Here is a 26588-nt window from a genome sequence, read left to right as displayed (position 1 = left end):
GAAAAAATTAATTACATTTTCCAACGGGGCTAAAAATAAACTTTCTTGTATTTAAAAATAATAAACCTGTGGAAAAAATGTTTTAATTTTAATTACATAGAAACATAGAAGATAGGAGCAGGAGTCGGCCATTCGGCCCTTCGAGCCTGCTCCGCCATTCAACGAGATCATGGCTGATCATCCAAACCCTAGCACCCGGTCCCTACACCGACAGCCATCCCACTCGCGCCCTATCCCCGTAACGCCACGTATTTAATCCCCCCTAACACTAAGGGTCAATTTATCATAGCCAATCAACCTAACCCGCACATCTTTGGACTGTGGGAGGAAACCGGAGCACCCGGAGGAAACCCACGCAAACACGGGGAGAATGTGCAAACTCCACACAGTCACCCGAGGCTGGATTTGAACCCGGGTCCCTGGCGCTGTGAGGCAACAGTGCTAACCACTATGCCACTGTGCCTTGCGCATGCTTTTTCAAAGTGTAACTCCTGGAGACTTACCATCCCTGAAAAACCTGGGAAAAAACGTAAGTTCGATGCGCACGCGCTGCCTCTCCTGTGCATGCGTTCCACCTCTCAACCCCTTTCAGGTGAACAGAAGTGCCGGTTTCCCGCGCATGCGCAGTGCATGCACGGGAAACCGGCACTTCCATTGGGCTTATGGGTGAGTACCCCGTGCGTACTCACCCGTGGAGACCCGAATTTCTGGGCCATTGTCTCATTTTAAGGGCACCGCTTCCATTAGTACAGTGTTTCCTCAGTGCTGCATAGCTGTGCTCAAATCCTGGAGTGCAGCTTGAATCCACAACCTTTTGATTGTTCTTAAAAAGAGCCAGCGCAGACTCAATGGGCCGAATGGCCTGCTCCGTCCGGTGCTGTACTATTCTATGATCCAAGCTAACACATGCCTCATAATTTTTAGAACATGCTAGTTTTAAAATATATTGTTACTACTCTATTGAAAGACAGTTGCAAATATTTGAGCCTGTCCAACATGTATTTTTTTTTAAATCACTTTAGTACAGCAGGATAAACATTTCACCTTGTGCATCCATCTTGCCACCGAAGTATGAATCAATACTGCCTGCCAAGTTACAAATTTATGTGCAATTTCAAAAACATTTTGTAATTAAAAGAGGATGTTTGGATGTAGATGGCAATGATGGAGTGGAAAATGTAGAAATGAAAGAAAGAACTTGCATTTATATAGCATCTTTCACATTCTCAAAGTCACAAAGTACTTAACAGCTAATGAATTTCTTTTAGAAGTATAGTTGGCAAATACAGCAAAATTCCTCATAGCAATGCCATAAATGTTGATTGGTTTTGTCAGGGATGAATGCTGGCCAGAAACCTGCAAGGGGACATAGACAGGCTAAGTAAGTGGGCAGAGATTTGGCAGATGGAATACAATACTGGAAAGTGTGAGGTTATGCACTTTGGCAGGAAAAATCGTAGAGCAAGTTATTATCTTAATGGCAAGAAACTGGAAAATACTGAAGTACAAAGGGATCTGGGGGTCCTGGTGCACGAAACTCAAAAGGTTAGTGTGCAGGTGCAGCAAGTGATTAAGAAGGCCAATGGAATGTTGGCTTTCATTGCTAGGGGGATAGAATATAAACATAGGGAGGTATTGCTTCAGTTGTAGAAGGTATTGGTGAGACCGCACCTGGAATACTGCATACAGTTTTGGTGTCCATACTTAAGAAAGGACATACTTGCTCTCGAGTCAGTACAAAGAAGGTTCACTCGGTTAATCCCGGGGATGAGGGGGTGGTCATATGAGGAGAGGTTGAGTAGATTGGGACTCTACTCATTGGAGTTCAGAAGAATGAGAGGCGATCTTATTGAAACATATAAGATTGTGAAGGGGTTGGATCGGGTGGATGCGGGGAGGATGTTCCCGATGATGGGTGAAACTAGAACTAGGGGGCATAGTCTTAGAATAAGGGGCTGCTCTTTCAAAACTGAGATGAGGAGGAACTACTTCACTCAGAGGGTGGTAGGTCCATGGAATATGCTGCCCTAAAAAGCTGTAGAAGCTACATCATTACATAAATTTAAAACAGAAATAGACAGTTTCCTAGAAGTAAAGGGAATTAAGGGTTACGGGGAGCGGGTAGGAATTTGGACATGAGTCTAGGTTCGGATCGGTCATGGCCCTGTGGGTAGCGGAGCGGGCCCAGGGGCCGTGTAGCCTGATCCTGCTCCTATTTCGTGTGTCTAATTCTGTTAGATTCAGGAGATGGTTCTGTGATAGTAGATTGGCGGTTAGGATCAGATCAGCCATGATCTTATTAAATGGCGGAGCAGGCTCAAGGGGCCGATTGGCCTACTCCTATTTCTTATGTTCTTATGTTCTTAACTTCTTTGCTGCTCTTCAGATGCATCTCTTCGATCTATCTGAGCAGGTGGACAGGGCCTTGTTCTAATATCTTGTCTGAAATACGGCACCCCAGACCGTGCAGAACTCCCTCAGTACTCGCACTGAAGTGTCAGCCTAGGTTATGTGCTCAAGTCTGACAGTGGAGCTTGAACCCATGATCTGCTGACTCGGAGGCAAAGGTGCGACCAATGAACCAAGTTGGCACTTTAGGAGGGAAAAACTCAGGAAATGACTAGCACCTGTGTCTGTCTTTGTTCCTGTGGCTTTTACAGCTGACCATTTTTTTCATGTCCTGGTTATCTCACTTCGGCTTTGTTGGACAGTTTGAGTGTGATCACTGGATTCTTAATTACGTAACATTAAAATGCTGCTGGAGAATATGAGCCTCCAGCAAAATTAAGACATGAACAGTTTATCAATGGTTTAGATGTTGCTAGGTTACACTTACTCCAAAGTAGCTATATTGGTCGATGAATTGAGACGACCCATTCCCTTGTACAATGTAATGAAAGTACCTCATTATTAGTTTTTTAATACTGAATACATTATTTTCCACTTCTAGATCCTTTTCAATTTAAATGAGGTTTCTCTTTGTTCTGTGGTAGATTTGTTTGGAGTGGTTTGAGAACAATCACTATGATGCTGAAGCGCTTTCTTTTGGCCATTTGCATTTAGTTTACTGCGTGCACAGTAAACCATAAAGCGAATCTTCACTGACACAAAAGTTAATACCAAGATTGTAACTTGGAAAATTGAATGTCAAGTAGAATGAAGATTCTTAACCTGTTGAGATTTTCCTCCCAATTTTTGTACTGTAACATTGGGTTTTCTTTACAATGTGAACTCTCTACGGATCCACATTTTTTCCACAAACTGCATGTTCAGTGTTTGTATTTTGAGGTAAATTCCACAGCACTAAGTCGCAATAAGTAGTTGTGTGCACGATAGGTTAAAACTGACAAATTTCATTTCTGGCTCCTAGAGTTTTCCCTTGATTGCTGTGAAACGTCAGTAGGTACCAGCATCACTGGTCTGTATGGCAGCACTTAACTGGCCATTTAGTTTGGTCTATTTCTGTCATAGTCAAGTATGTGAGTAAACTGGGGTGGAGGGAAGCCATCCCATCTGATGGATAAGCATGTCTTGATGTGACAGCCAGAGAACTGCAGGACGACCTAAATAGAATCATAGAATGGTTACAGCACAGAAGGAGGCCATTCAGCCATGCCGGCTCTCTCTGCAAGAGCACTTCAGCTAGTCCCATTCCCCTGTCCTTTCCCCGTAGCCCTGCAAATTTATTTCCTTCAGGTATGGCCATTTCAACTTGATATACATAAGCTTTTTTAAAATTGTTTACTCACGTGATGTGGGTGATGCTGGCAGTGTCACATTTATTGATTATCTTTAGAAGGTAGTGGGAGCCACTTCTGAGGGCATTTAGTCAACCATATATTGTGGAACTAGAGTCGTATGTAGACCAAAGCAGGTAGGGGTGGCAGGAAGGACATTAGTGAACCTATTGGGTATTTACCACCATTTGACAGCTTTCATGATCATTTCCTGGTTGTAGCCCACCATATACAGATTTATTGAATTCAGTTGTGCAATTTTGCCATGATGGGATCTGAAGACCTCTGCTGTCCAGTACTACAACCACTAGGCCACTGTACTGTGCATAATATTACACGTTGGAAGAAAGGTGGAAGGCACACTCAATAAATGGGATTGAGCGAGCTGGGGAGAGACTGAAGGAGATCCAAGAGTGCTTATGGACTCAGCACCTGGCTTATGCAATAATTGCAAACGAACAGTCAACAAAGCTCATGAACTACTGAGCTATATTGCCAGATAAGTAGATTGCAAGTTGAAGGATGTCCCCTTGCTACAGCCTGTGCACCGCCTTCAGTTCTGGTCATTGAGAGGCAGCGTAGAGAAGGACCAATTTACTGAACCCATGAGAGAGGGTTATGAGGGAAGGCTAGAAAAACTCAAACCGCTTGAAGGTTGAAAGGAAGCGAATGAGGAGGCTTTATAGAGGTTTCTAAGATATTAATTAAAATAGAAAAGGTAAATATAGGGCATTTGTTTGTTAATGACTTTATAACGAGACATGGGTATATAAACAGGTAAAAGCTAAGTCGAGAACCTGTCAGGAAGCAGTGATCAATCCCTGCAAAGCCCTTCTCAGTAGGACAGTGCAGGCAAAATCTCTGGAATCGTTTGCGATGCTGTTGGAAGCTATAATGAGTGAATCATCGGTTTCTATGGAAAGATAAGCATGATTGGACAAATGCCCTCCCTTGTCTCTACTTATTGTGGTGATTGTATTGATGTTTCTTTGTCGCTCACCAGAAAATCGCAATTTCTGAGGAGGGGGTATTTGTTTGTGTTCCCTCTCTGAATTGGTGTAACTTGGGAGCTGTTACGAGTTTAACTTTTGTCATTTCTGTTCAGTGTTCTTGTTGCCTCCTCTGAAGGCCCGCCTCTGAGTGAGGTTGAACAATGGAGGGGCGAAGGGGAGCAGCTTGCGAGCAAATTTTCTTAAAAGTAACAGTTTCCCAGGTGATTTTCTTCCAGGAAACTCCTTTGTAAGGTGGGGAGGTTGAACTCCTATTAAGAATGCAGAAGGCTCTACTTGTAGTTAGAGCAATCCGCAATGTTATATACCAGCCTATCAAATTTGACGCACTCCTGCTATAATGCACTTTCTCCAGTTGGCATTGGTTCCAAGTTCTTTCTGGTCCAGATAAATCTCAACAATTTCTTGCTTTTTGTGTGTTCAGAAGAATAGCCACCGTGTGGTGTGAAATGTACCCACAATATATATGCTCCACTTCCCCCATTTTGTCTGTTGGTGATTAAAATAGTTGAGCCCTAAAATGATGGGTTGACCATACACTCATTAATTATAAGATATAAAGAGTAGACCGCACCTCGTCTGACGTTATCTGTAATGCAACCTATTCATTTGCTGAATAAATTAAACACTGATTGAGAATGAAGGCTACAGAGATTTCATGTGCTCCGTTACACAAACTACTGACTCTTGTTGCTGAACTTAAACTGGGTCGTCGGGATTTGCTTATTATCATTTACATTTTTTTGGTGTTAAATCCAGATTTTGATTGTTTCTTTGACCACAGTGGATAATCTCAAATACAGTCAGCTCGTGTTCATTTTGAAATACGAGACGTAAATGGATGCCTGTATTAAAATGCAGCGACCTAGCATTTGGAGATATTTACACTCCGTGTTTAAACTTCTCTTGCACATTAGCGGGCAAGATGGATAATATCCTGTCAGATTAGTGTTAAGCAGTACAAAGCCTGTCAGTTGAAAAGCAGGCCAAATCTGACCGACCTTCCACTACAGACTAATGCTGATGTGATGAATCTGAGTTGCTTATTAATAAAAAGGAAGGCTGATCGTCAGGAACAGCTGGCACTAGGTGTGAAAGACTGTTCTTTAATAGTAGCCGGATGCATTCAGAACAATACAATACAATACAAATCGCTTTATTGGCATGATAAGGTACATCTTATGTTGCCAAAGCATCAAAATACATTTATGGTTGAACACATAAACGCGGTTCCATTCATACAGTGTATAAACAGGTATATCCCTGAGTTTATAAATATACATTCGCCTTGTTTATATATATTCTTGTCTTAGTTTACTGGTTGTCCCTCTGTTCATGGCAAGCTGTAACATAGTGTGCCGCCAGTGTTACACAGCTTCTCTCCTCCCCCAGTAGGAATGGGAGTTTTTGGTTGTCAGTCAGATTTCTGAATTCAGGGCATATTTGTGAGAATTTTTGGTAGAAATTCTCTCTGATGCCCTGATATTTTCCACAGGCTGTGAGGAAGTGCATCTCTGTCTCAACTACTCCCTGACTGCAGTGAGAGCATATCCTGTCTTCTCTTGGCAGCCTGGTCTGCCTGTGTCTGCCTTTTTCGATCGCTAGGCTATGTTCGCTAAGTCTGTACCTTGTCAAGGTTCTTCTCAGTTTGTTATCCTTTACCATGGTCAGGTAATCAGCTATGTTGTATTGTCTGTTTAGGGCCAAGTAGCAATTGAGTTTGCTTTGGGTTTTTGTTGTTTCTGCCCAATATGACAGATATTTTTCCTTTTGCTTAGCGACGATTGTGTTGGATCGAATTCTTTGTGTTACCCTGTCACTGTCCTGGGGCTGGTTATTGTTAGTATTGTTATTAGTTACTTTATTGAGTCCCAGGACTAGTTGACTGAGGGTATTCTTCTTTATGGTCAGCTCTTGGCATTTCAGGGCGTCGTAGTGATAGCATTGGGGGTTGCTCATTTGTAGGTGATTCCAAAATTTGGTGGCTCTTTTTTGGATAGTGATTATTAATGGGTATTGGCCTAGTTCCGCCCTGCATGCGTTGTTTACTGTTTTCCTTTGAGTCCGGAGGATACTTTTACAGAATTCCGCATGTAGGATCTCAATTGGGTGTTTGTCCCATTTTGCAAAATCTTGTTGTGTTAGTGGTCCCCAGACCTCACTGCCATAGAGTGCAATTGGTTCAATTACTGATTTGAAAATTTTGAGCCAAATGCTAATTGGGATTTCTATTTGGATTGATTTTTTGATGGCATAGAAAGCCCTTCTTGCTTTCTCTTTCAGTTCATTCACAGCCAGTTTGAAGTTTCCCGTAGAACTGATTTTTAAGCCCAAGTATGTGTAGTGAGTGGTTTGTTCAATTTTGGTTGTTCCTACTGTGAAATTTATTGTGGGTCCCTGATGTTTGGATCTTTGCTGGAACACAAGGACTTTGGTTTTTTGGGGATTTATTGTCAGGGCCCAAGTCTGGCAGTACGACTCCAGCAGGTCCAGGTTCTGCTGTAGACCCTCCTTAGTTGGTGACAGCAGAACCAGGTCGTCGGCATAGAGGAGGAATTTAACCTTGGATTCATATAGGGTGAGGCCGGGTGCTGTAGATTGTTCAAGTAGTTTTGCCAATCCATTAATGTAAATATTAAAGAGTGTCGGTGAGATTGGCGAGCCCTGCGTCACCCCCCGCCCCTGTGGGAAGTATTTTGTTTGTTTGTCTCCAATTTTAACTGCACATTTATTGTTTGTATACATTGATTTAATTACATCATATGTTTTCCCTCCTACCCCGCTTTCGATAAGTTTCAGGAATAAACCGTCATGCCAGATGGAGTCGAAAGCCTTCTGGAAATCTACAAAGCATGCGTAGATTTTGCTTTTGTTATGGTGAACGTGTTTGTCAATTAGGGTCTGTAGGGTGAAGATATGATCGGATGTTCTATAGTTTGGCAGGAATCCAATTTGGCTTTTACTCAAGACATTGTGCTCTTCAAGGAAGTTTATAAGTCTTTTGTTTATGATGCTACAGAATACCTTCCCCAGGTTACTGTTTACACAGATGCCTCGATAGTTGTTTGGGTCGATTTTGTCCCCACTTTTGTATATGGGCGTTATGAGTCCTTTGTTCCAGATATCAGGGAAATAACCGACACTCAGAACCAAGTTGAAGAGTTTTAGGATAGCCAGTTTCAGTTTGTCATCTGCGTGTTTAATCATCTCGTTTAGTATGCCGTCTGTCCCGCAAGCTTTTCCTGGTCGCAGGTCCTTGAGTTTTTCAAGAAGTTCTTTTTCTGTTATTATGGCGTCTAGCGGGTTTTGGTTATCTTTTATGGCCATTTCAAGCTTTTCTAGTTTTTTGCGTATTTGGTGTTGCTCTGGTCTTAGTGTGTTTTTCTGGTATAATTTTTCAAAGTGGTTTACCCATGTGTCCCCATTTTGAATGGACAAATCGTCGTGTTGTTTTTTGTGTAGTGTTTTCAAGTTGTCCCAGAAACAATTCGACTCAATGGATTCCTCCATGGAGCTGAGTGTATTCTTAATAAATTGCTCTTTTTTGGTCCTGAGTGTGTTTCTGTATTGTGTTAGCGTCTGACAATAAGTAAGGCGTAATTCCTCGTTTTCTGGATGTCTGTGTTTTTGGTTTGATAGTTTTCTAAGTTTTTTCCTCATGTTATGGCAATCATGGTCAAACCATTTTTCATAGTTTTTTGTTTTGGGTTTGTTCTTGCGAGCTTTCAAGTTTGCATTTGTTGCCAAATTATCAAAAATATTGTTTAGTTTACTAACTGCCCGGTTTACGCCTTCTTTATTGTGAGTGTATATGTTATCCAGAAAGGTGTCTAAGAGAGCTTGAGTTGATGCATTGCTAATTGTTTTCTGGTATTTTTCCGTGTCATTTTTGGCCCATCTGTACGATTTTTTGGTGTTGTACAGTTTACTGGGTTGTGTTTCTATGTTGTTTGTTTCTGTCTTTTTGAGAAACATAGTAATTTGGCTGTGATCTGACAGTGTTGTTTGTGGTTTGACTGTGAATGCTCTGAAAGAGGATGGGTCCAAGTCTGTAATCATATAGTCTACTGTGCTGCAGCCAAGAGGTGAGCAGTAGGTCGATCTTCCTAGGAGGTCTCCTATGAACCTACCATTGACAATGTACAGACCCAGGTTTCGACAGAGCTGTAGTAGCTGTTTACCGTTGGTATTTGACTGCTTGTCGCAGTTATGCCTGTATGGAAGGGAAGGGATGTCAAAGTGGTTATTCCCGAATACGTAATTGTTTCCCTGATTATTGGTGAAGTCTGGTTCTTCGCCCGTTCTTGAATTGAGGTCCCCACAGATCAACACGTTCCCCTGGGCCTGGTATTGGATAATTTCCCCCTCCATGTTGGAGAAGGTGTCCTCTTTGTAGTACGGGGAATCGATTGGAGGGATATAAAGTGCGCAAATGTAAACATCTTGCGTGTTTGAGATAATCTCCCTCTCAAGTTTGAGCCACATATGGTTTTCGCCCTTTTTTATAAATTTGATGTAATTCTTAAGTTCTGTTTTAAACCAGATCAGTATGCCTCCGGAGTCTCTGCCTTGGGTTACACTTGGTAATTTATTGGAGGGGACCACTAGCTCAGTGTACCCTTGGGGACAGCCGGTGTGTCCTTTTCCTTTATACCAAGTTTCCTGTAAAATGATAATATCTAGATCTTTAGTTTCATCTATGAACTCTGGGGTCCTACTCTTCACTTCTCGCACTGAAGAGCGTAGACCTTGGATATTCCAGGTCGAAATATATAAGGATTTCATGTTAAGTTTGATCTTTTTCTATGATAGGTTAAAGAGTGGTACGTGTTTGTCGTGTCTAAGTGTGGGGAAAAAAAAGATCACCCCAGTTGTCTACAAAAGTTAATACAATTTGGTTACAGTTCTTTCTATTAATTAGTTCATGATCCATAAGGCGGAAGTAGATGCTGCTGCACATCTGCTTATTGTCTCTTAATGGATTGTTTCTGTCTGAGGTATTGCGTACGTCCTGTGCATCTCTCCCTCTGTCTGGCTGGTAGCGGTCCTATTCCCCTGTGGGACAGGAGTGGTGCAGGTCTGATAATGTTGTTTTGCATGGGGATCCTCTCCGGTCTCGGTTGGTGTGGTGGTGGTCTTTGTAGTGTTCCTGATATGTACCCCGCTGATCTCTGGTGGTCGGGGGGGGGGGTCCTCTTGGAGTCTGGGTATGGACCCGGTTAAAAGCGACGTCCTTCAGGGCTTTAGCAAAGATCGATATTTTTTGCCTTTGGATGTGGACGTGGTCGTAAAGACATTCTTCATCGAGGGTGGGGTGTTGGGCCAGGTGTACGTTGTGGTTTGATTCGCATTTTGTTGCTATGCTGGCATTTATCTCATGAATTGTGTTGTTGTTGAAGTCTGTTCTCGGCAATATTGTGGAAACAGTGATTCTAGTGTTTGGAAATGTACTGCTTGCCTTCCTAATCATTGCTCTGAGCGATGTTGCTACCTCTTTCTGTTTGGCCTTTAGGTCATTTGTGCCCGTGTGTATTATTATGTGTTGGGGGGAGCCTAATCTGGCTTTGGTCAGCCATCCCATGGCTCTGTCTGTTGTTGGGCACCAAATCTTTTCTACTTTACTTCTAGGGAAGAGCTTTTTCTCCCATAGAAATTTCCCATTTGAGTCTATGAGTATTATGACGTCAGCCTTGTTTGTGTTTACTGTCTGGTGGCTTTCGCCTGGACTCATAGTGTGTGTGCTGGGCTGGGGTGTCTGGTGTGTGCGTACCTCTTGTGAGCGGCTCGCTTGTGGTTCCATGGTGGTGGGGGAAGATTGCGAGTCAGCATGCTGGTCGGTCTGTGTGGCACCCCTTGTATTGTGTGTCTGTTGCTTTTGTTCCGTGTGGGAGTGCAGCCGTTCCGTCCGGCTCTGTCTTGTCTTATCTCTAGTCTCTGGTTGCTGGTCTAATGGTGTTTTCTCTCCTCTATGGCTCTCTTCTTTTTCCTGCAGCTCTTTCACCTGATTCTTAAGTAGATTCACCTGGTTATCAAGTCTATTCAGCTCTCTCTTGTGTCTCTCCCTCTCCTGCTTTTGTTTGTCATTCAATTTGAGGACCTCCTCTCTAAGTTTAACCATCTCTATCTCTAATTGATTAAATTTATCTTTTGGTTGTATCTGGCTGTGTGATCCCGGGGTATGTGTCTGGTCGGCCCTGGAAGGCTCACTCACTTCCTGGCTAGGCTGGTCGGCCCTGGAAGGCTCACTCACTTCCTGGCTATGCTGCTCTTCTCTTGGTGGGCTGGGAATGGTAGGGGAACTATGTGTGGCTTCCTCCGTGGTAGTTATGCTGGGGTTTGTCAGTTGTATCGTGTGGCTGTGGTTCCCCGGGGTTAGTGTCTGGTTTGAACTGTGTGGCTCGTTCATCCCTTGACCCTGCAGATTTTCTCCTGGTAAGTTGTCAATGTTGGGGGGAGTGCGGGCCACTCTGGGGCTGTTCATTCCCCTCGTAGTTGATCTTTTCAGTGTCCTGAAGGCCGTTGCAAATTTGTCGAGGTTGCCTTGCACTAATATTGTTCCGGTATTGTACGCGTTGACAGTCGTGATTGAACTGTCTCCTGGTGTGTTAATTTTCATTATGGACCCATTTGCGGTATTTTTTAGCTTAACACTGGTATCGTGTGATTTTATTGCTCTGATCCAAGCCGCTGGCTGATCTGAGTAGAATATGAGGTTACTTTTTGTCCCATTGTTGTAACAGTCAGTAAAGAGAGTTTCTGGTTTTTCTCTCATCTGAGCATGCTTGATCGTTTTTATAGCTTTTTTTGTGGTGTTGGGGGGAATCTGGAAGCGGGGCTGTTGTGGATCTTCTGATTCGCTCATTTTTGGTAAAGTATTGTTGATCTTAGAATAAGCTTTTCTGGGGCCCCGGGTTTGGTGTTACCCTCTCCCTGTTCACGAACTTTCCCGGTCCCCCTCTCCGACCCCGTGGTCCCTGGGCCTCGGCTCCTGGGTTCACCCTTCTCCGGTCTGAGTCTGTGAGCCGCTGTTTCCCGGTGCCTTCGGGCTGTTCCCCTCCCCCTCAGAGGTCTCTGGGCCTCTGTTTCGGCCTGGCTCCTCGGGCCTTTCCCTGGGCCTCCCTCCCTGGGCCCTGTACTCACGGTCTTGGTTGCGAGCCTTCTGGTTGCTCTCCTTCTCCTCAGAGGTCTCTGTGCCTGCTGGCCTGGCTCCTCGGGCCTTTCCCGTGCTGGATTGTTGGGCTGCGGCCCGAGTCCCCTCGGCTGTGCCGATTGCTGGATTTCCGGGCTGCGTTCCGAATCTCCTCGGCTGTGCCGATTTCTGGGATGCGGCCCGAGTCCTCTCCGCTGTGCCGATTGCCGGGCTGCGTTCCGGATCTCCTCGGCTGTGCCGATTTCTGGGATGCGGCCCGAGTCCTCTCCGCTGTGCCCGTTGCCGGGCTGCGTTCCGATTTCTGGGATGCGGCCCGAGTCCCCTCGGCTGTGCCGGTTGCTGGACCGCTGGGCTGCGGCCCGAGTCACCTCGCCTCCTCGAACTCGGTCCCGATGCCGCCGACTCAACCACCGCTGCTGAAGCCCCGTGTGGCTGCCGTTCACTGGTTTGTGCAGTTCTTCTCTTGTTTCTTTTTTTTTGCTTTGGCTTTTTTTTCCCCTCTATTTTCCTCTGGGTTTTTTTTTCTTTGGTAGTCTTTCTGGCAGTCTTTTCCTTCTCTACTTTGTCTAGACTAATCTAAACTTAAACTAAACTAAACTGGTCATTTTTTTTTTAATGTAAGTTGCTTTTAAAAGCACTATTGCCTTTTGAACAAAGTGCGTGGATCATTTTGGTTTGACCAGGCTGGTGATGCATGGTTAGATAGGTTGATGGTGGTTTGTTTTCTGCAATATTTGTGACGTTTTCTATGTTGAAAATGATTATACTAAGTAGTCTAGTGGAAAAGGCAAGTGCGATATTGGCCACTCATTAGTGTGGATACATGTTAAGTCAGTTTGTAGCCACTGAAAGTTATTTAGATATGCACTTGGAAGTGCCGTAACCTACGGACCAAGAGCTGGAAAGTGAGATTAGGCTGGATAGCTGTTTTTTTTTAAGCCGGCACAGATACGATGTGGCGGCCTCCTGTGCCAGAAATGTATGATTCTATGAAGTAGAAGCAAATTACTTTTAAAGCACGTGTAAATGAGAGAGGTCGTTAGCGAACTGGGGGAACAAAATCTGTAGAGAGGCAGATCTACGCTCTTGTAAGTAGTTTAACAGCTGTCTGAACTGTTCAGAAAGAGGACTGAAGGTTATTTTAAGTGAAATTAAAAAAAAATTCTTTCATCTGGTTCAGAATTAAGCTTTGCAAAAGTTTTGTTCAAGGACTGCAGTTTGCGATGCAAATGTAGTTAGCAGCTCCCAATATAGCTTCTTTGGTGTCACTGACCATATCCAGAAGGCTGGTCTGTATTATAGAAAGCACATTAAAGCCATAGAGAATGTAGTGTATATGGAGTACTGTGTACAATTTTGGTCTCCTTACCTAAGGAAGGATATACTTGCCATAGAGGGAGTGCAACGAAGGTTCACGAGATTGATTCCTGGGATGGCGGGACTGTCTTATGAGAAGAGATTGAGTAGACTAGGCCTGTATTCTCTTGAATTCAGAAGAATGAGAGGGGATCTCATTGAAACATACAAAATTATTACAGGGCTTGATAGGGTGGATGCTGGGAGAATGTTTCCCCTGGCTGGGGAGTCTAGAACCAGGGGCCATAGGCTCAGGATAAAGGGCAGGCCATTCAGGACTGAGATGAGAAGAAATTTCTTCACACAGAGGGTGGTGAATCTTTGGAATTCTCTACCCCAGAGGGCTGTGGAGGCTCAGTCATTGGGTATATTCAAAACAGAAGTCGATAGATTTCTGACTAGTACGGGTATCATGGGATATGGCCAGTGAATGGAGTTGAGGCAGAAGATCATTGAATGGTGGAGCAGGCTTGAAGGGCCGAATGGCCTACTCCTGCTCCTATTTCTTATGTTCTTACATTCGCCAGGGATGTGAAACTATAGTTATGGGGAGAGACTAAATAATTGGACCTATGTCCACTGGAGCAGAGAAGGCCAAGAGGTGATTTAATGGAATTGATGATCTTGATGGATTGAAAGAAGAAAGGCTATTTCCTCTGATTGGAGAATCAGTGTCGAGGGGCCATCAGTTTAAAAAATCCTTAGAGAACAAGGAAAAGGGGTTAGGAGAAATTTCTATCTGTGGCAGGCTGTTGGAGCATGGAATGCTTTGCAGCAGGGAGTGTTTCAGCCAGAGACCATTGCATCTTTTTAAGGTAAAATTGGATACAAATTTGAAGCAGTGGAAAGTGTACAGGACAACTGGAAGAGAGTGGTGCAGTGGGTTTAGCTTTCGATTGTTCTCTCAAAGAAACAGCACAGACATAAGGAGCTGAATGGCCTCCTTCTGTGCTGTAAATTTCTATGGGTGTAAGACAGCAAATACTTGTGTGAAGTTAACCCAGATTGCACTGCCGATGTAATCATCTAGTATTGTAAGTGCATCAGGATGTTGTCTGTTGTAGAGTGCACATGTTTTAGAACTGTCATGTTTTGCTTTCCTGGTGACTTGGTAGGTAAAGCCACCCCTAAAGTGTTCCCCCCCCCCCCTTAGTACTATGATGCTGTGCTGACTCAGTGGATCCGAGCTGAGACTTTGACATCATCCAAAAACATGGAGTCAACTTTCACCCGCACGGCTGACGACGCCCAGCTCTGACCACTACACTGCTTCTCTCAACCCCTCCACTGCCTCTGTTCTCAGACTGCTTGTCCGATATCCAGTTAAACAGTGGGAAGACTTATTCCATCATCTTCAAACATGCCACAAACTCCGTGCACTCGCCACCCATTCCTTCCCCCTCCCGAGCTCATGCTGAACCAGACTGTTCACAACCTCGGTGTTGTATTTGACCCCGAGCTGAGCTTCTGGCGCCCATGTTCTCTCCATTAGAGACTGTCTACTTTCACAGTTCCACCTCTGTCATATCAGTCGCCTTCACCCCTTCCTCTAGCTGCCACTGAAGCCCTCATCTATGCCATGGTCACCTCCAGACTCGACTATTCCAGCGCACTCCTGGCCATCTACCTAATCTCAACCCTCCATAAATATCAGCCTATCCAAAACACTGTTGCCTGTATCCTGTCCTGCACCAACTGTTGCTGCCCCATCACCCTGATTCTTGTTAACCCACGTTTGGGCATTCCATTTGAGGTAAATTCCATTTTCCACAGATGTGTCAGGATAGCACTGGAGACCTTGCTGATGTTTCTCTTCCGCAGCCCAGGGATGTGTACTGTAGGCGTTCTATCTCTGCCCCAACTTGGATGAGCTAACAACTTCTCCTGGAGCTTTCGACCCTTGGAGGATGATTTGAGATGTTTGCCTCCAGTATCTTGCCCAAGCGATCCTTCTTCATCTGTGAAGATTGTACATCAATTGTTGACCAGCTGTTTTGTCACTGGGCATTGCAGCCTGGTCCAATCCTATCCTCATGTGAAGTTCATGCATACGCACTTCCAGCGGGGTTAAATCGGCAGAGCTGAAGATAGGGATCCACTGTACATAATGTCTTTGTATACTGACCCATTGGGGATCTAGATAAGAACATTTCTCACCCAAGTAATCCGTGTTCCTGGTATGACAGGAGCCCTAAAATGACCAGTCTCAACAAAAGGGAAACGGCAGCCTAAAATTGAAGCTCTATCCTGTAAGGTGCAACATACATATTTTTAATTAGATATAAATAGAGGGAATGCTTTAATAATGAATTCTCACCCCTAGGCTATCCTCCTTTTACAATTTTTTTAGAATTTTAGTTCCGCCTATTTCAATTAAAAAATAATCCGATCCTAATCTTGGATGGTACCTTAACTAAGAATTGAAGGGACTGAAGGAGAAAATTTGTGAGGTGGCGATAATAGAAACATGATCTTGAATCCCTAACCTCTTAGGGAGGAGTCAATGAAGGAGCTAAATTCATTGATAGTCTTGAAGATGCTAGTTGCTGTATGGATTTTAAAGCTGTAAACCGAAATGATTAATTGTGGTCTTGATTTATTTTTTTCTGTGGTATCGTGCTGAGAGTTCCGAATCCAGTGGGAAAGCTTCGGGGTTTTGCGTACTTCAACCTGATCACAGTGATATAAAAAAATAAGTGTGCTCTGAATTCACAGGAAAAGTAAGGAGGTACTTGGCTGTGTTGCTGCAGATTTGCCATCCTGTGGTCCAGTTGCTGGGAGGAGTGTACATTGGCTCATTTTGTTCACAAGGACCAGCATTTTCCTTTTTAGCTGCTCATTCAATCATTAGTATCCTCACAGCTGCAGTTGCAACAGCCACCACCTGAGCAGCGCAGTGATTTCAGTTTATGGGTAAACCTTTGACACAAACAGAACATCCACAACATGAAGGAAGAGAGTCTGGTACGCCGCAGGTTTTCCTTGTGTGCCGGGCTGCCAAGTGTACTGTCATCCCGAGTTGACGGACGAAGACTCATCAGAAATGCTTCTTTTGGTGGCTACAATGAACTTGCTCCAATATTGCCAGGTTTGTAGTATCTCTCTTCTCGTATTGAAACAACTAGCAGTGTGTTGAATAATAATTGCAAGTAAAACTATTAAAAAAAAAAGGCAGAAAGCACAGAGCAATGTTACAGTTTCGAGGACCGTTGTCTATTGTTTTTAAGTTGCGTGCAGAATACTGTAATATGTATGAAAACTAAAATGTAACACTTCCCTGTTTGAATTGAATTGCTCAGCAATCATTCCCCTTGTAGAATTATCTACTGGTCTATTTCAGACAGGGTGGAATATTTGCAGCACTTGCAACACACTTGTTAATTGCCTGAAAATGAAAGAAACATTTAAGGAAATGTTCATGAATTTGGTTGGTTTTTCTTCCCTGCAGCAGTTGAAGGAGACTAAATGATACAACGAGCTAAAAGCATTGTTCCTAATCTAGCTTTAGAGAGGCACTTTTGCATTGCAGCGCAAGATTTTTGGGAGACCGCACTTAGCTCCCCCATTTACATTTCCGCCCGGCACTGTTCTCCGTTAGACAACGGGCAGAAGTGGAGCCCAGCTTGCAATATCCACGGAAAAATGGGTCTCCGCTGACCTGAAGTAATTTGTTGATAATTTTACCCGCAGCCGGCGGTGAGACAACTGCCCGTTAAATGTCAGCTGCAGTTTTATATAAACAAAAATGATGAACGATTAGTTGGCGGTGGTTTCTGATGACTTGGATGGTTTGAAGTAAAATGAGTTTGGGCAGGCTCATGCAGATTTTTTTTAATTTTTTTTTATAAGGCTGTAGCCTACAACACTGAACTTCTTCATAATTGACACACAAGGGAGAGCAGGATTTTAATTTTGAATGAATCTAACTTACAGAAGACCTGAGAAATTCCACACAGCAGATACTAAAAACTACCAATGTTGCCCTTTTGCTTTTTGGCATACTTGATGTATTCACTGTAAAGTATACTTGTATTAGGCACAATCTAAGTTGTTTAAGTGATTTAACCTTTTTAATTTGTAAATTTATTTTTGTGGTTTGCTGTATTTGAAACCTTTCATGAGCTCTGGCCTTAATAATAAAATTGATTCTTCAGTGTTCTGAGAACAGATTACATTTGTATACTGCCTCTGGCCTGCAAAAAAAAAAAAAAAAAAAGTGCCAAGCTGCTTTGAGTAAGTGAGAATCAACCGAGTGCAGTAGAGTTGGGAAAGTTGATGATAAAGCGCAGCTGAAGCGTTGGGTTTTGAGGCTGCCTTTAAAGGCAAGGGACGGAAGTAGCAAGGAAAAGCCATTTAGGGAACGAGTGCCAGTTGGTCTTGTCAGATGGACAGTCTTAACGACACGGGTGGCCATGGGACTGAGGAAAGCGGTGAGGAGGTGGAACTGGATGTCAGCATAAACCTCGAAGAACGCTTATGGGCGATGTCTCCAAGGGGCAGCCTGAGAAAGATGAAGCATTGCTGGAACCCCCGGCGCTGGCCATGTGCAGGCAGGAGGAGAGACACCGCTGGGGATGGCATGGATCCATCAGGGCAATGAAGAGTAGAACAAAACATAGATTTCTTTCCAAAAAGGGAGGATGAAGGAAAGATGATCCCTGGTTACTTGAAGTTAATTTCACACTGTTTATTTCAGTGGACCATTTGAAACGGTACAGAACCAAATGATCAATTCCCTTTCAGTGATGAAGTGGGCTGACTAAACATTACAGGCACTGGTCACGTGTGAGTTTATCATCCCGTTCACAGTAACCAAAATGGAACTGCAATGCATGCTTCTTTAAATATCAATAGCATTTTATTTACTTGTAAGCCAAATTCATAACAATTACTCATTAACAAGTTTATAGATTGCGGGAAGTACAACAAAAAATCAATTCGAATCATGATGTTCCTATCCCATTCAGTTACTTCACTTCACCTGTTTGTGGTAAATCTGGACGCATTTAATTTGAGGGGGTGGGGTAACTGTACAGTTGACTGCGGTGTGCATGCTTGAAATTGTTAGTGTCAATATGGAGCTTTTATGTTGCTGTAATTGGTTTACAATCTTAAATTATATGGTTCTGACATTCCTGGGGAGGTCTTTGGTTTTGGGGGGTCTGGGGGGACCCGCTCTGGGGTGGAGTGAAACTTCCACCTGCCCATTGCAGATGTTTCTGACCCCATCAGAAATCCCATGGTCAGACTATTTTAAATATTTTGGGTGGACAGGCACCCACACGAACTCTGGGGCGCCCACCTGATCCGAGTAGGGAGGAGTCTCACTGCGGCACCCAAAAGCAGCAGGAGTTCAGATGGGGCAAAGAAAAAGCACGACCAGGTTCTGCGGCCCCTCCCAGCTCATCTCAGTTGCCACCATGCCACAGATTTGTCTTCCCTGGCCCCAGGAACTTGAGGGCCCCAAGTCCCTGTGTTGACCAAGTACAGTAATTTCTCAGAAAATTATAATTCTGTCTGTTTGGGAACGAGTGAACAGGCTGATTTTCCCCTTGGGGTTCAAACTACAGAAACTGGCGGAAATCTAATGGTATAAATATGTGCTTTGTAATTTGTAGCATCATTTTAGCTGTGAATTTGCGATAATGACCATCATTGAATTTTCTTGTTTGTTGGGAAAGAGCTTACTTGTCGTCAGAAGACTTGTTATTACAAAGATTTGTGCAGAATTTTTAAATGAAAGCTACCGCTTCACAGTACAAAAAAAAAATTCTTCCCCTCCCTAATGTAGAATTCTGGAGTATTTAGTCCTGATTTTGAATTTGATTCTAATTAGCAAAAATGGTAATATGCTTCAGAAGATTCTTTCCAGATGTGCCAGTTTACCTGATCAGCTGTTGATGTTTTGCCTCATGTTGATTGTTTCTCAAATAACACACAATATCAATGTATGGCCATTACATTCTACTGATTGCCTAGTGGTGTTTTTTTGTGGCAGTCTTTCATTATTTTATCATCTTGAAATGCTTTCCACATTTCACCAATTCCGTATGCATTTTGTTCACCGCTTGCCACACGCAGATTTGAGATTGTGTTGATTGAATTTTCTTCCAGACGAGACATTAAAACTGAGGCACAGTCTTTGCTCTCAGGTGGATGTATAAGATCCCAAGGCACTATTCCGAAGAGCAGGGGAGTTATCCCCGGTGTCCTGGCCAATATTTATCCCTCGATCAGTATCACGAAAAACAGATTATCTGATCATGATCACATTTTTTGTGTGTGGGAGCTTGCTGTGTGCAATTTGGCTGCTGCATTTTCTACCTTGCAACAGTGACTACACTTCAGAAGTACTTCATTGGCTGTAAAGTGCTTTGGTACATCGTGAAAAGTGTTATATAAATGCAAGTCTGTCTTTCTTTAAATAGCAGTGCAAACACTAAGTTCGTTACGACATTTCTGCATATAGATTTGTGCTGGTAAAGGGGTGAATCATTTAAGAAGGCCACAATTACTGCACTTTGAATTGTGGTTTTTAGCCCAGCAACATTTGTTGGAATCACACTGTGTTTTGATTTTTTTTTTTAAAGTTGTGTTAATTTGTGCCTAAAGAAAGGAAAAATGCAATATTTTATTTAATCTGTACTCGTCAAAATTATAAAAAAAATCTCACCCATTAAGGTTTGCTCTCTAATCCAGTGTTGAGACCGCATTCGTGTCACTTGCAGCCGCCAGCTCAGTTCATAACGTACTGCTTGACCTGTACTGCAGATGCATTAAAGTATTTTTTGTATCGAAATAATGAAAATACATTGACCAAGATTTGTTGGTTAATTATTTAACTCCAAGACCTAGGATGTACAGCCAGATATTTTAGTAAATATGCGGCCGTGCCTTCAGCTGCCCAGGACCTAAGCTCTGGAATTCTCTCCCTAAACCTCTCGCCTCTCCACCCCTCTTTGCTCCTTTAAGACACTTCTTAAAACCTACCCCTTTGACATGCTTTTGGTCATTGCCCTAATGTCTCCTTATGTGGCTCGGTGTCAATTTTTTGTCTTGTAACACTCCTGTGAAGCACCTTGGGACGTTTTACTGCGTTCAAGGTGCTATATAAATACAAGTTGTTGTAAATATGTGTAATGCGTTAATTTACAAATAAGATTTGTTCTACAACAATAACACCTTGTATTTATATAGCGCCTTTAACGTAATAAAACGTCCCAAGGTGCTTCACAGGAGCGTTATCAAACAACATTTGGTACCGAGTCACATGAGATATTAGGGCAGGAGAGGTCGGTTTTAAGGAGCGTCTTAAAGGAGGAAAGAGAGGCGGCGAGAATTCCAGAGCTTGGGGCCTTGGCAGCTGAAGGCACGGCCGCCAATGGTGGAGTGATTAAAATCAGGGATGCCCGAGGCCAGAATTAGAGGAGCGCAGATATCTCCGGGTTGTGGGGCTGGAGGAAATTATAGAGAGCGAGAGGGGCGAGGCCATGGAGGAATTTGAAAACAAAGATGCAAGTGTGATAAATTAGAAATAGCTGCTTTTGGTGAATGAACTTTTTTAGCACTGTTGGGTTAAAGCTGGCTAAACCTAACCAAGGGTTTCTGCTTTACTTAGTGCTGACTCACTTGCTATCATCCCAAGTTTAAGCAGGTAAAAGAAAAATCGAGTGAAATAAATCTTAGCAAATCTTAAAGATTAATCACAGGAAAATTAGATTTTGTTTGGCAAGGAACAAGGAGAAGCGGCGGGTAAATGGAGTTGAGGGGCATTTCAACCATGATTTAATAGAATGGCAGAACGGACTCAAGTGGTTGAATGGCCCACTCCTGTTCCTATTCAGGGTTAGCATAGACTAGCCTTTTAGACAGGTTTTCAGAATTTTTCAAGTCTTGCATGCTCCTCCATCACATTGATGTAAGTTCTGAAGACTTCTGGGGCTCAGTGCTCTGAATCAATTGGGATGGGATTTTCCAGGCCGCCCTGAGTGAGAGCTGACTGATGTAAATGATAAGAACAGAACAGCATCCCTTAAAGAAGAAAGACAGACTTGCATTTTTAAAGAGCTTCACACAATCTCAGGCAGTCCCAAAGCCCTTTCCATCCCTTAGCTTCGGCATTCAACTGAGGCCTCATCTGCTCATGTACATTAGTGATCCATAGCCCTCTTTGAAAAGCAGTGAGTTCACCTGACCAACATTCAGTCCTCAATGAACACCAACCAAAAAAGAACTTGACTGGTAATCATCTTTGCTGTACACAAGTAACAGTCACATTTGAAGTAATGGCAGCATGTAGGTAAAGTAATACATTGTGCATGACGCTCTTTTCAGATTCTTCTGAGAGCAGTATATAAATTCAAGTCTTTAAGTGGCTGCATGTGTGAGCCTTGACCATGTTTCAGCAGACTTTTTGTCGACTGAGGGAATTGGAACTGAAGCCTGCTACTGTTCTCATGCCACGTCCACTCGTGTGCACAGAAGCACTGGATAATGGTCAGAAGTGGGGACTGTGGCTTTTTTTTCTCTCTCGTCGTCATCCCCCCCCCCCCCCCACCCCCCCAAACCAACTAATGGGCTTTGAGGCAAATTGGAGCACTCCACCTGCTGCTATCCGCAAACTGAGCACAATTGAAGGTGAATATTATGATCTGTATAGATTAGCGCAGTGGACTATTGTCTGTTGAAGCACTCTGCTTTTACGAGTGTTTTTATTGTTTTGGGACAGCATGTTGACATTTTTAATGTTCTAAAGTTTTCCAGTAATACATCATTTCTACTTACAATCTGTACCAAAAAAATCTATTTTTTGATCATTGTTTAAGTGTTGCACATCACAGTTTAACGCAAAGTATCAACTATGTGTAAAACCTTCAATATTTGCCTGTTTATAAACATCTGTATATATGGGAGAGTTTTTCCAGATCAGTATGTTTTATATTCCGGATTTTACAGTAATTAAATTTAAACTTGAATTTGCTGAGTGAGAGCCTTGAGCTGGCTGCGTGCAGGTGACGTTAAGGATGTAGGCAGCATATGGGAGAAAATGGCTGAGCTTCGCTTTACGCATCTATTTTTAGTGATCATTGTCCTGAGCTATACCCGTTTAATTCTTCACCATGACTATTGGTTAGGACGGAGAGTCAGAAGGTTGGCCCAAGATGATGATGGCACTTGTAAAAGTAGAGTGCTCGTACATGTGATTACTTACCTGTCTTCATCAACTGCTGTCTTTCTTAAATGGCTTTACACTCCAACATTAATGAACAACTTTTTCTTTTAGGTTTGGACAGAGGCAGAGATGAAGTGTCCCTGGCAAAGGATGATGCTGCGCACACAATATCAAAAAGCAAGGTACAATACCTTCTGTGTCCTGTGATTGCACCTCTGCAGGGCCGGACCTAGTTTGTCAGTTGAAGTGGCGTTTTCGATTAATTCCATTGATGCGAGACTGGTTGATTGCAGCTATTGCAATATTTATTAACCTTCAGCTAGATCTGTCTGCAGATCTCGGCTGACTAATGTAGAAGTGGAAAACCTGAGACGCTGAGCAATGAGGGGGTGAATGTTTTAGATGTATTGGCTTGCTTTTGTGAAAATTGGTAACTGTGACTAGGATTGAGGAAAAATGTATTTGTACCAGATCAGATTGATACTCGATCAGCTAACTGTCAGAGCCTTGGGTAACCACTCAACCTCTAGGTAACTAAACTCAACATAATGTGGTCATGTCGATTCTTTTTGTATGCTCTGAGGATTTGTGTGCCTTGTTTGATTTTACTTGTAAGCCTTCCGTCTGTTGGATGCAGATGGGCTTCCGCTTTTCAGCGTGCGCCAGGGACAGAGCTTTGCAGCATCAGAGCACTGGGCTTCAAGGGGAAACAAATTGGACCTCTTCTGGAAAGTGTGGATGTCAGAACAGATTAACGTCAGTTGAATAGGATCCTGAGCTCACATGTTAGGAAGGGTAATTTGGGAGAGGGATTGGAGGCTGGCTGATGCCATGTAACCATACCCCAGCAGGAGACTCCAGCTTCAGAAGACAACCAGCCAGATGGACTGCAAGAGTCTTTTCTGGTGCTACACGTTATATTACTATGTGCACAAGAATGAGAAGAGAATTGATGGGGAGCGGTGAGGGGTAGCCGACAACAGTTCAGAGTTCCATAAGTTGACACGAGCAATTCTGCTGACCTCCAGGAAGTTTGATCCCAAGGACATATAATGCCCGAAGATGATCTGGTCATTATCATGTTGCTGTTTGTGGGACCTTGCTGTGTGCAAATTGGCTGCCGCATTTCGTACGTTACAACAGTTGACTACACTTGAAAAGTAGTTAATTGGCTGTAAAGTGCTTTGGGATGTCCTGAGGTCATGAAAGGTGCGATATAAATGCAAGTCTTTCTAATGAAAAGGTTTCATATGCTGATATCCGGAAGAGCACTTCAACCGTTTGGGATGTTGTGCACTTGCATTTTGTTCATACTGTTGAATGATTCATTCCTCACATTGCCCCAATGTGGGACTGGAAATTGGTTCTGGGCAAGGTCCTTTCAGGGTACGGTAGCAGAGTGGTTATGTCACTGGGCCAGTAATCCAGAGGCCTGGACTAATGATCCGGAGACTCGAGTTCAAATCCCACCACGGCAGCTGGGGAATTTAAATTCAGTTAATTAAATAAACCTAGAATTAAAAAGCTAATCTGTAACTACTATGATTGTCTTAAAAACCCATCTGGTTCACAAATGTTCTTTTAGGGAAGGCAGCCTGCCGTTCTTACCTGGTCCAGCCTATATGTGACTCCAGACCCCATGTGGTTGACTCTTAACTGCCCTCTGAAATGGCCAAGCAAGCCACGCAGTTGTACCAAACCGCAACAAAGACGTATACTGCAGTGGTTCAAGGTGGGGGCTCACCACCACCACCTCGAGGGCAATTTGGGATGGGCAATAAATGCTGGCTGTGCCAGCGATGCCCACATCTTGTGAACACATTTTTTTAATAAAAGAAACTTTCAAATGCAGTTTGCCCAACACACAATTTGAGTTGTTTCTGGCCGCTGAAGTTATGTACGGGCTAGTAAGAAAGAAACTATTGCTGCCCTGTCTGCTGGTCATGTCTACCACTTTGCAATCTGCTGGAGTCGCAACTAAAGCTAGTGAATTTTCAAAAATGTTAGTTATAACGTACCAAATTTCTATCTATACTTCCTTTATAACTCAGGGATGCATCTATATTTTTGTGTGGGTTATCTGCCTCGAGCATCTTCTGATAACAGTTTCTGTCCATGGAAGTTTGGAACCAGGTCAACTCTGTGGCAGACTTGGTCATGCAATGTCTGATCCAGGCAGGTCAACAATTCTCCAGTGCACTCTTGGGGTAGACCTATCACTGAGGGCTAAGATTCTTTCCACTGGTTTCAGATAATCTTGCAAACCAATCCCCCAATGGGTAAGCTGATCCTGGTTGGGCAAGCAGTGCAAAGCATACCAGTGCAGTTTGTTGGTAGGCTGCACAATGTTAGCTCGTCGAACTCCAGTCGTACCACAATGCACACTTGTTTTTTTTTAAAGCTTTGTCACTGCCAGCTTGAATCTCTGCTTGAGTGCCAGACACCCTGCTAATCCGATTAAAATCAGCTCCACTCCTTGCTGCCCTGGAACTTTGGTTTGGGAAAACCTACATCATATCCTATGTAGAGTAACTATTTTATCAATTCTTTAACGCCCAATGTCAGTACCCCACTGACGAAGGGTCATCGACCTGAAACGTTAACTCTGTTTCTCGCTTCACAGATGCTGCCTGACCAGCTCAGTATTTCCAGCTTTTTCCTGTTTTTATTTCAGTACCTCACTATTGTCTTTAAGCAGACAAGTTTTATTTATCTTGATCTGTTGCATATAGATTGGAAAAGCTCTTAATTGTTACTTTTGCTCCTTTGAATTTTTTTCAAAACTTTGGTTATTTTATTCTAATCCTCCTCCTTACCAGATTCCCTCTTTTTAAAAGCCTTATGCTTGTAGCTCCTATTTAACTTCATGGGCCTCTGCTACCCTTTTAAGTTTTTTTTTTTGACTGCACTGGCATGAATTTTAGTGGAAAGATCCCTGCTGGCTCAATGGGTAAAGCACTGAGTAGCATGTCATCTGGGCCAGAGCGTATGGGGTTTGATCCCTGGGCTGTGCTGAAGTATTTGTCCTTGCCCAGGACACCAGTTTAAATGCTGTACTTGGCCTCTGCATCCCTGTGCTCGAGGGGTACAGTGCACGATAGTATAGACTGTTTAACATACACTGTCTGTGCTCACACGTCAAAGATTGGCACTGGCGGGCTGTCAACACTTACTCCTCTTTCACTGTCCATTTGCCATAGAATGTTATACTCCAGGAAGCTTTAAGCCCGTTTGCGTTTGTTATTTTTAAGTCAAGCGATTTGTTTTACTGCCTTTGGCAGTATAGCCTCTGATTTTGTTGGCTCCACAGTGAAGTATGTAAGGAGCTGGACCTGAACAACTCTTGGGAACGTGCTCCTCTCCTTAGTTTTTAACACTGTTGTTTTTTGTAGTTGGATTTTGGCAACCTCCACGATAAACATTCTGGACATTTTACAGCCTTTTCTTTCTGCAACATTTCATTGTCCACCATCTCCTGGCGATTTATAGCAAAAATACACATTTTCAGTTTCAACTTCAATCCAAACGGTGCCTGCGATTCATCTGCCTGAACGGAACACCTCCGTTCAGTCCGTAAGGGTGACCCCGAGCTTCCGGTCGCCTGTAATTTTAATTCACCGCCCCATTCCCACTCGGACCTCACCGTCCTCGGGCTCTTGCATTGTTCCACGGAAACCCAGCGTAAGCTCGAGGAACAGCACCTCCTCTTCCGATTAGGAACTTTACAGCCTTCCGGACTCAATCTCGAGTTCAACAATTTCAGATCATAACCTCGGCCCCTATTACATTTTTATATATTTTTTATCCACACCTTTGTTTTGTGCCCTTCCCCCTTTTTTTCTCTCCCACATGGCAGCTGTCTCCCATTCTGCCAGCGCATTTCACACCTAATCTAGAGCCGTCTTTTGTCTCTCCACTAGTCCTAGCACCATCTCGTCTGGTTTTGAATACCTCTTAATGTCTCTTCACTTCTCTTTTGTTCTCTCATCCCCATTTCCTAGCCCCCAAACTGGCCTTTTAATCGGTTTCATTTCCTGTGTTTTCACTCAGTTCTGACGAAGCGTTTCGACCTGAAACGTTGACTCTATTTCTCTCTCCACGGATGTTGCCTGGCCTGCTGAGTTTTTCCAGCATTTTCTGTTGTTGTTTCTGCTATTTATTGA

General features: G+C 43.4%; 1 protein-coding gene across 18 annotated transcripts in view; it reads left to right on the top strand.

The window, feature by feature from the left end:
- Positions 1-26588, top strand: part of osbpl8 (oxysterol binding protein-like 8) — a 197148-nt gene that overhangs the window by 114307 nt on the left and 56253 nt on the right. For 14 of the 18 annotated variants that reach the window (XM_086009552.1, XM_086009537.1, XM_086009533.1 and 11 more), the window contains one exon: positions 22537-22607. In XM_086009552.1, the coding sequence (XP_085865678.1) occupies positions 22537-22607 (71 nt within the window). Of the gene's footprint in view, positions 1-15768; positions 16342-21811; positions 21891-22025; positions 22436-22536; positions 22608-26588 lie in introns of those variants that run through there. The other 4 variants (XM_086009545.1, XM_086009550.1, XM_086009541.1 and 1 more) reach the window with 4 other exon arrangements.

Source organism: Somniosus microcephalus, chromosome 16 (assembly GCF_052327205.1).
Source record: "Somniosus microcephalus isolate GS21.2 chromosome 16, FLI_Smic_1.0, whole genome shotgun sequence".
Classification (NCBI taxonomy): domain Eukaryota; kingdom Metazoa; phylum Chordata; class Chondrichthyes; order Squaliformes; family Somniosidae; genus Somniosus; species Somniosus microcephalus.
Note: the sequence above shows the minus strand (reverse complement) of the source record. Positions and strands in the feature narration are given on the sequence as shown.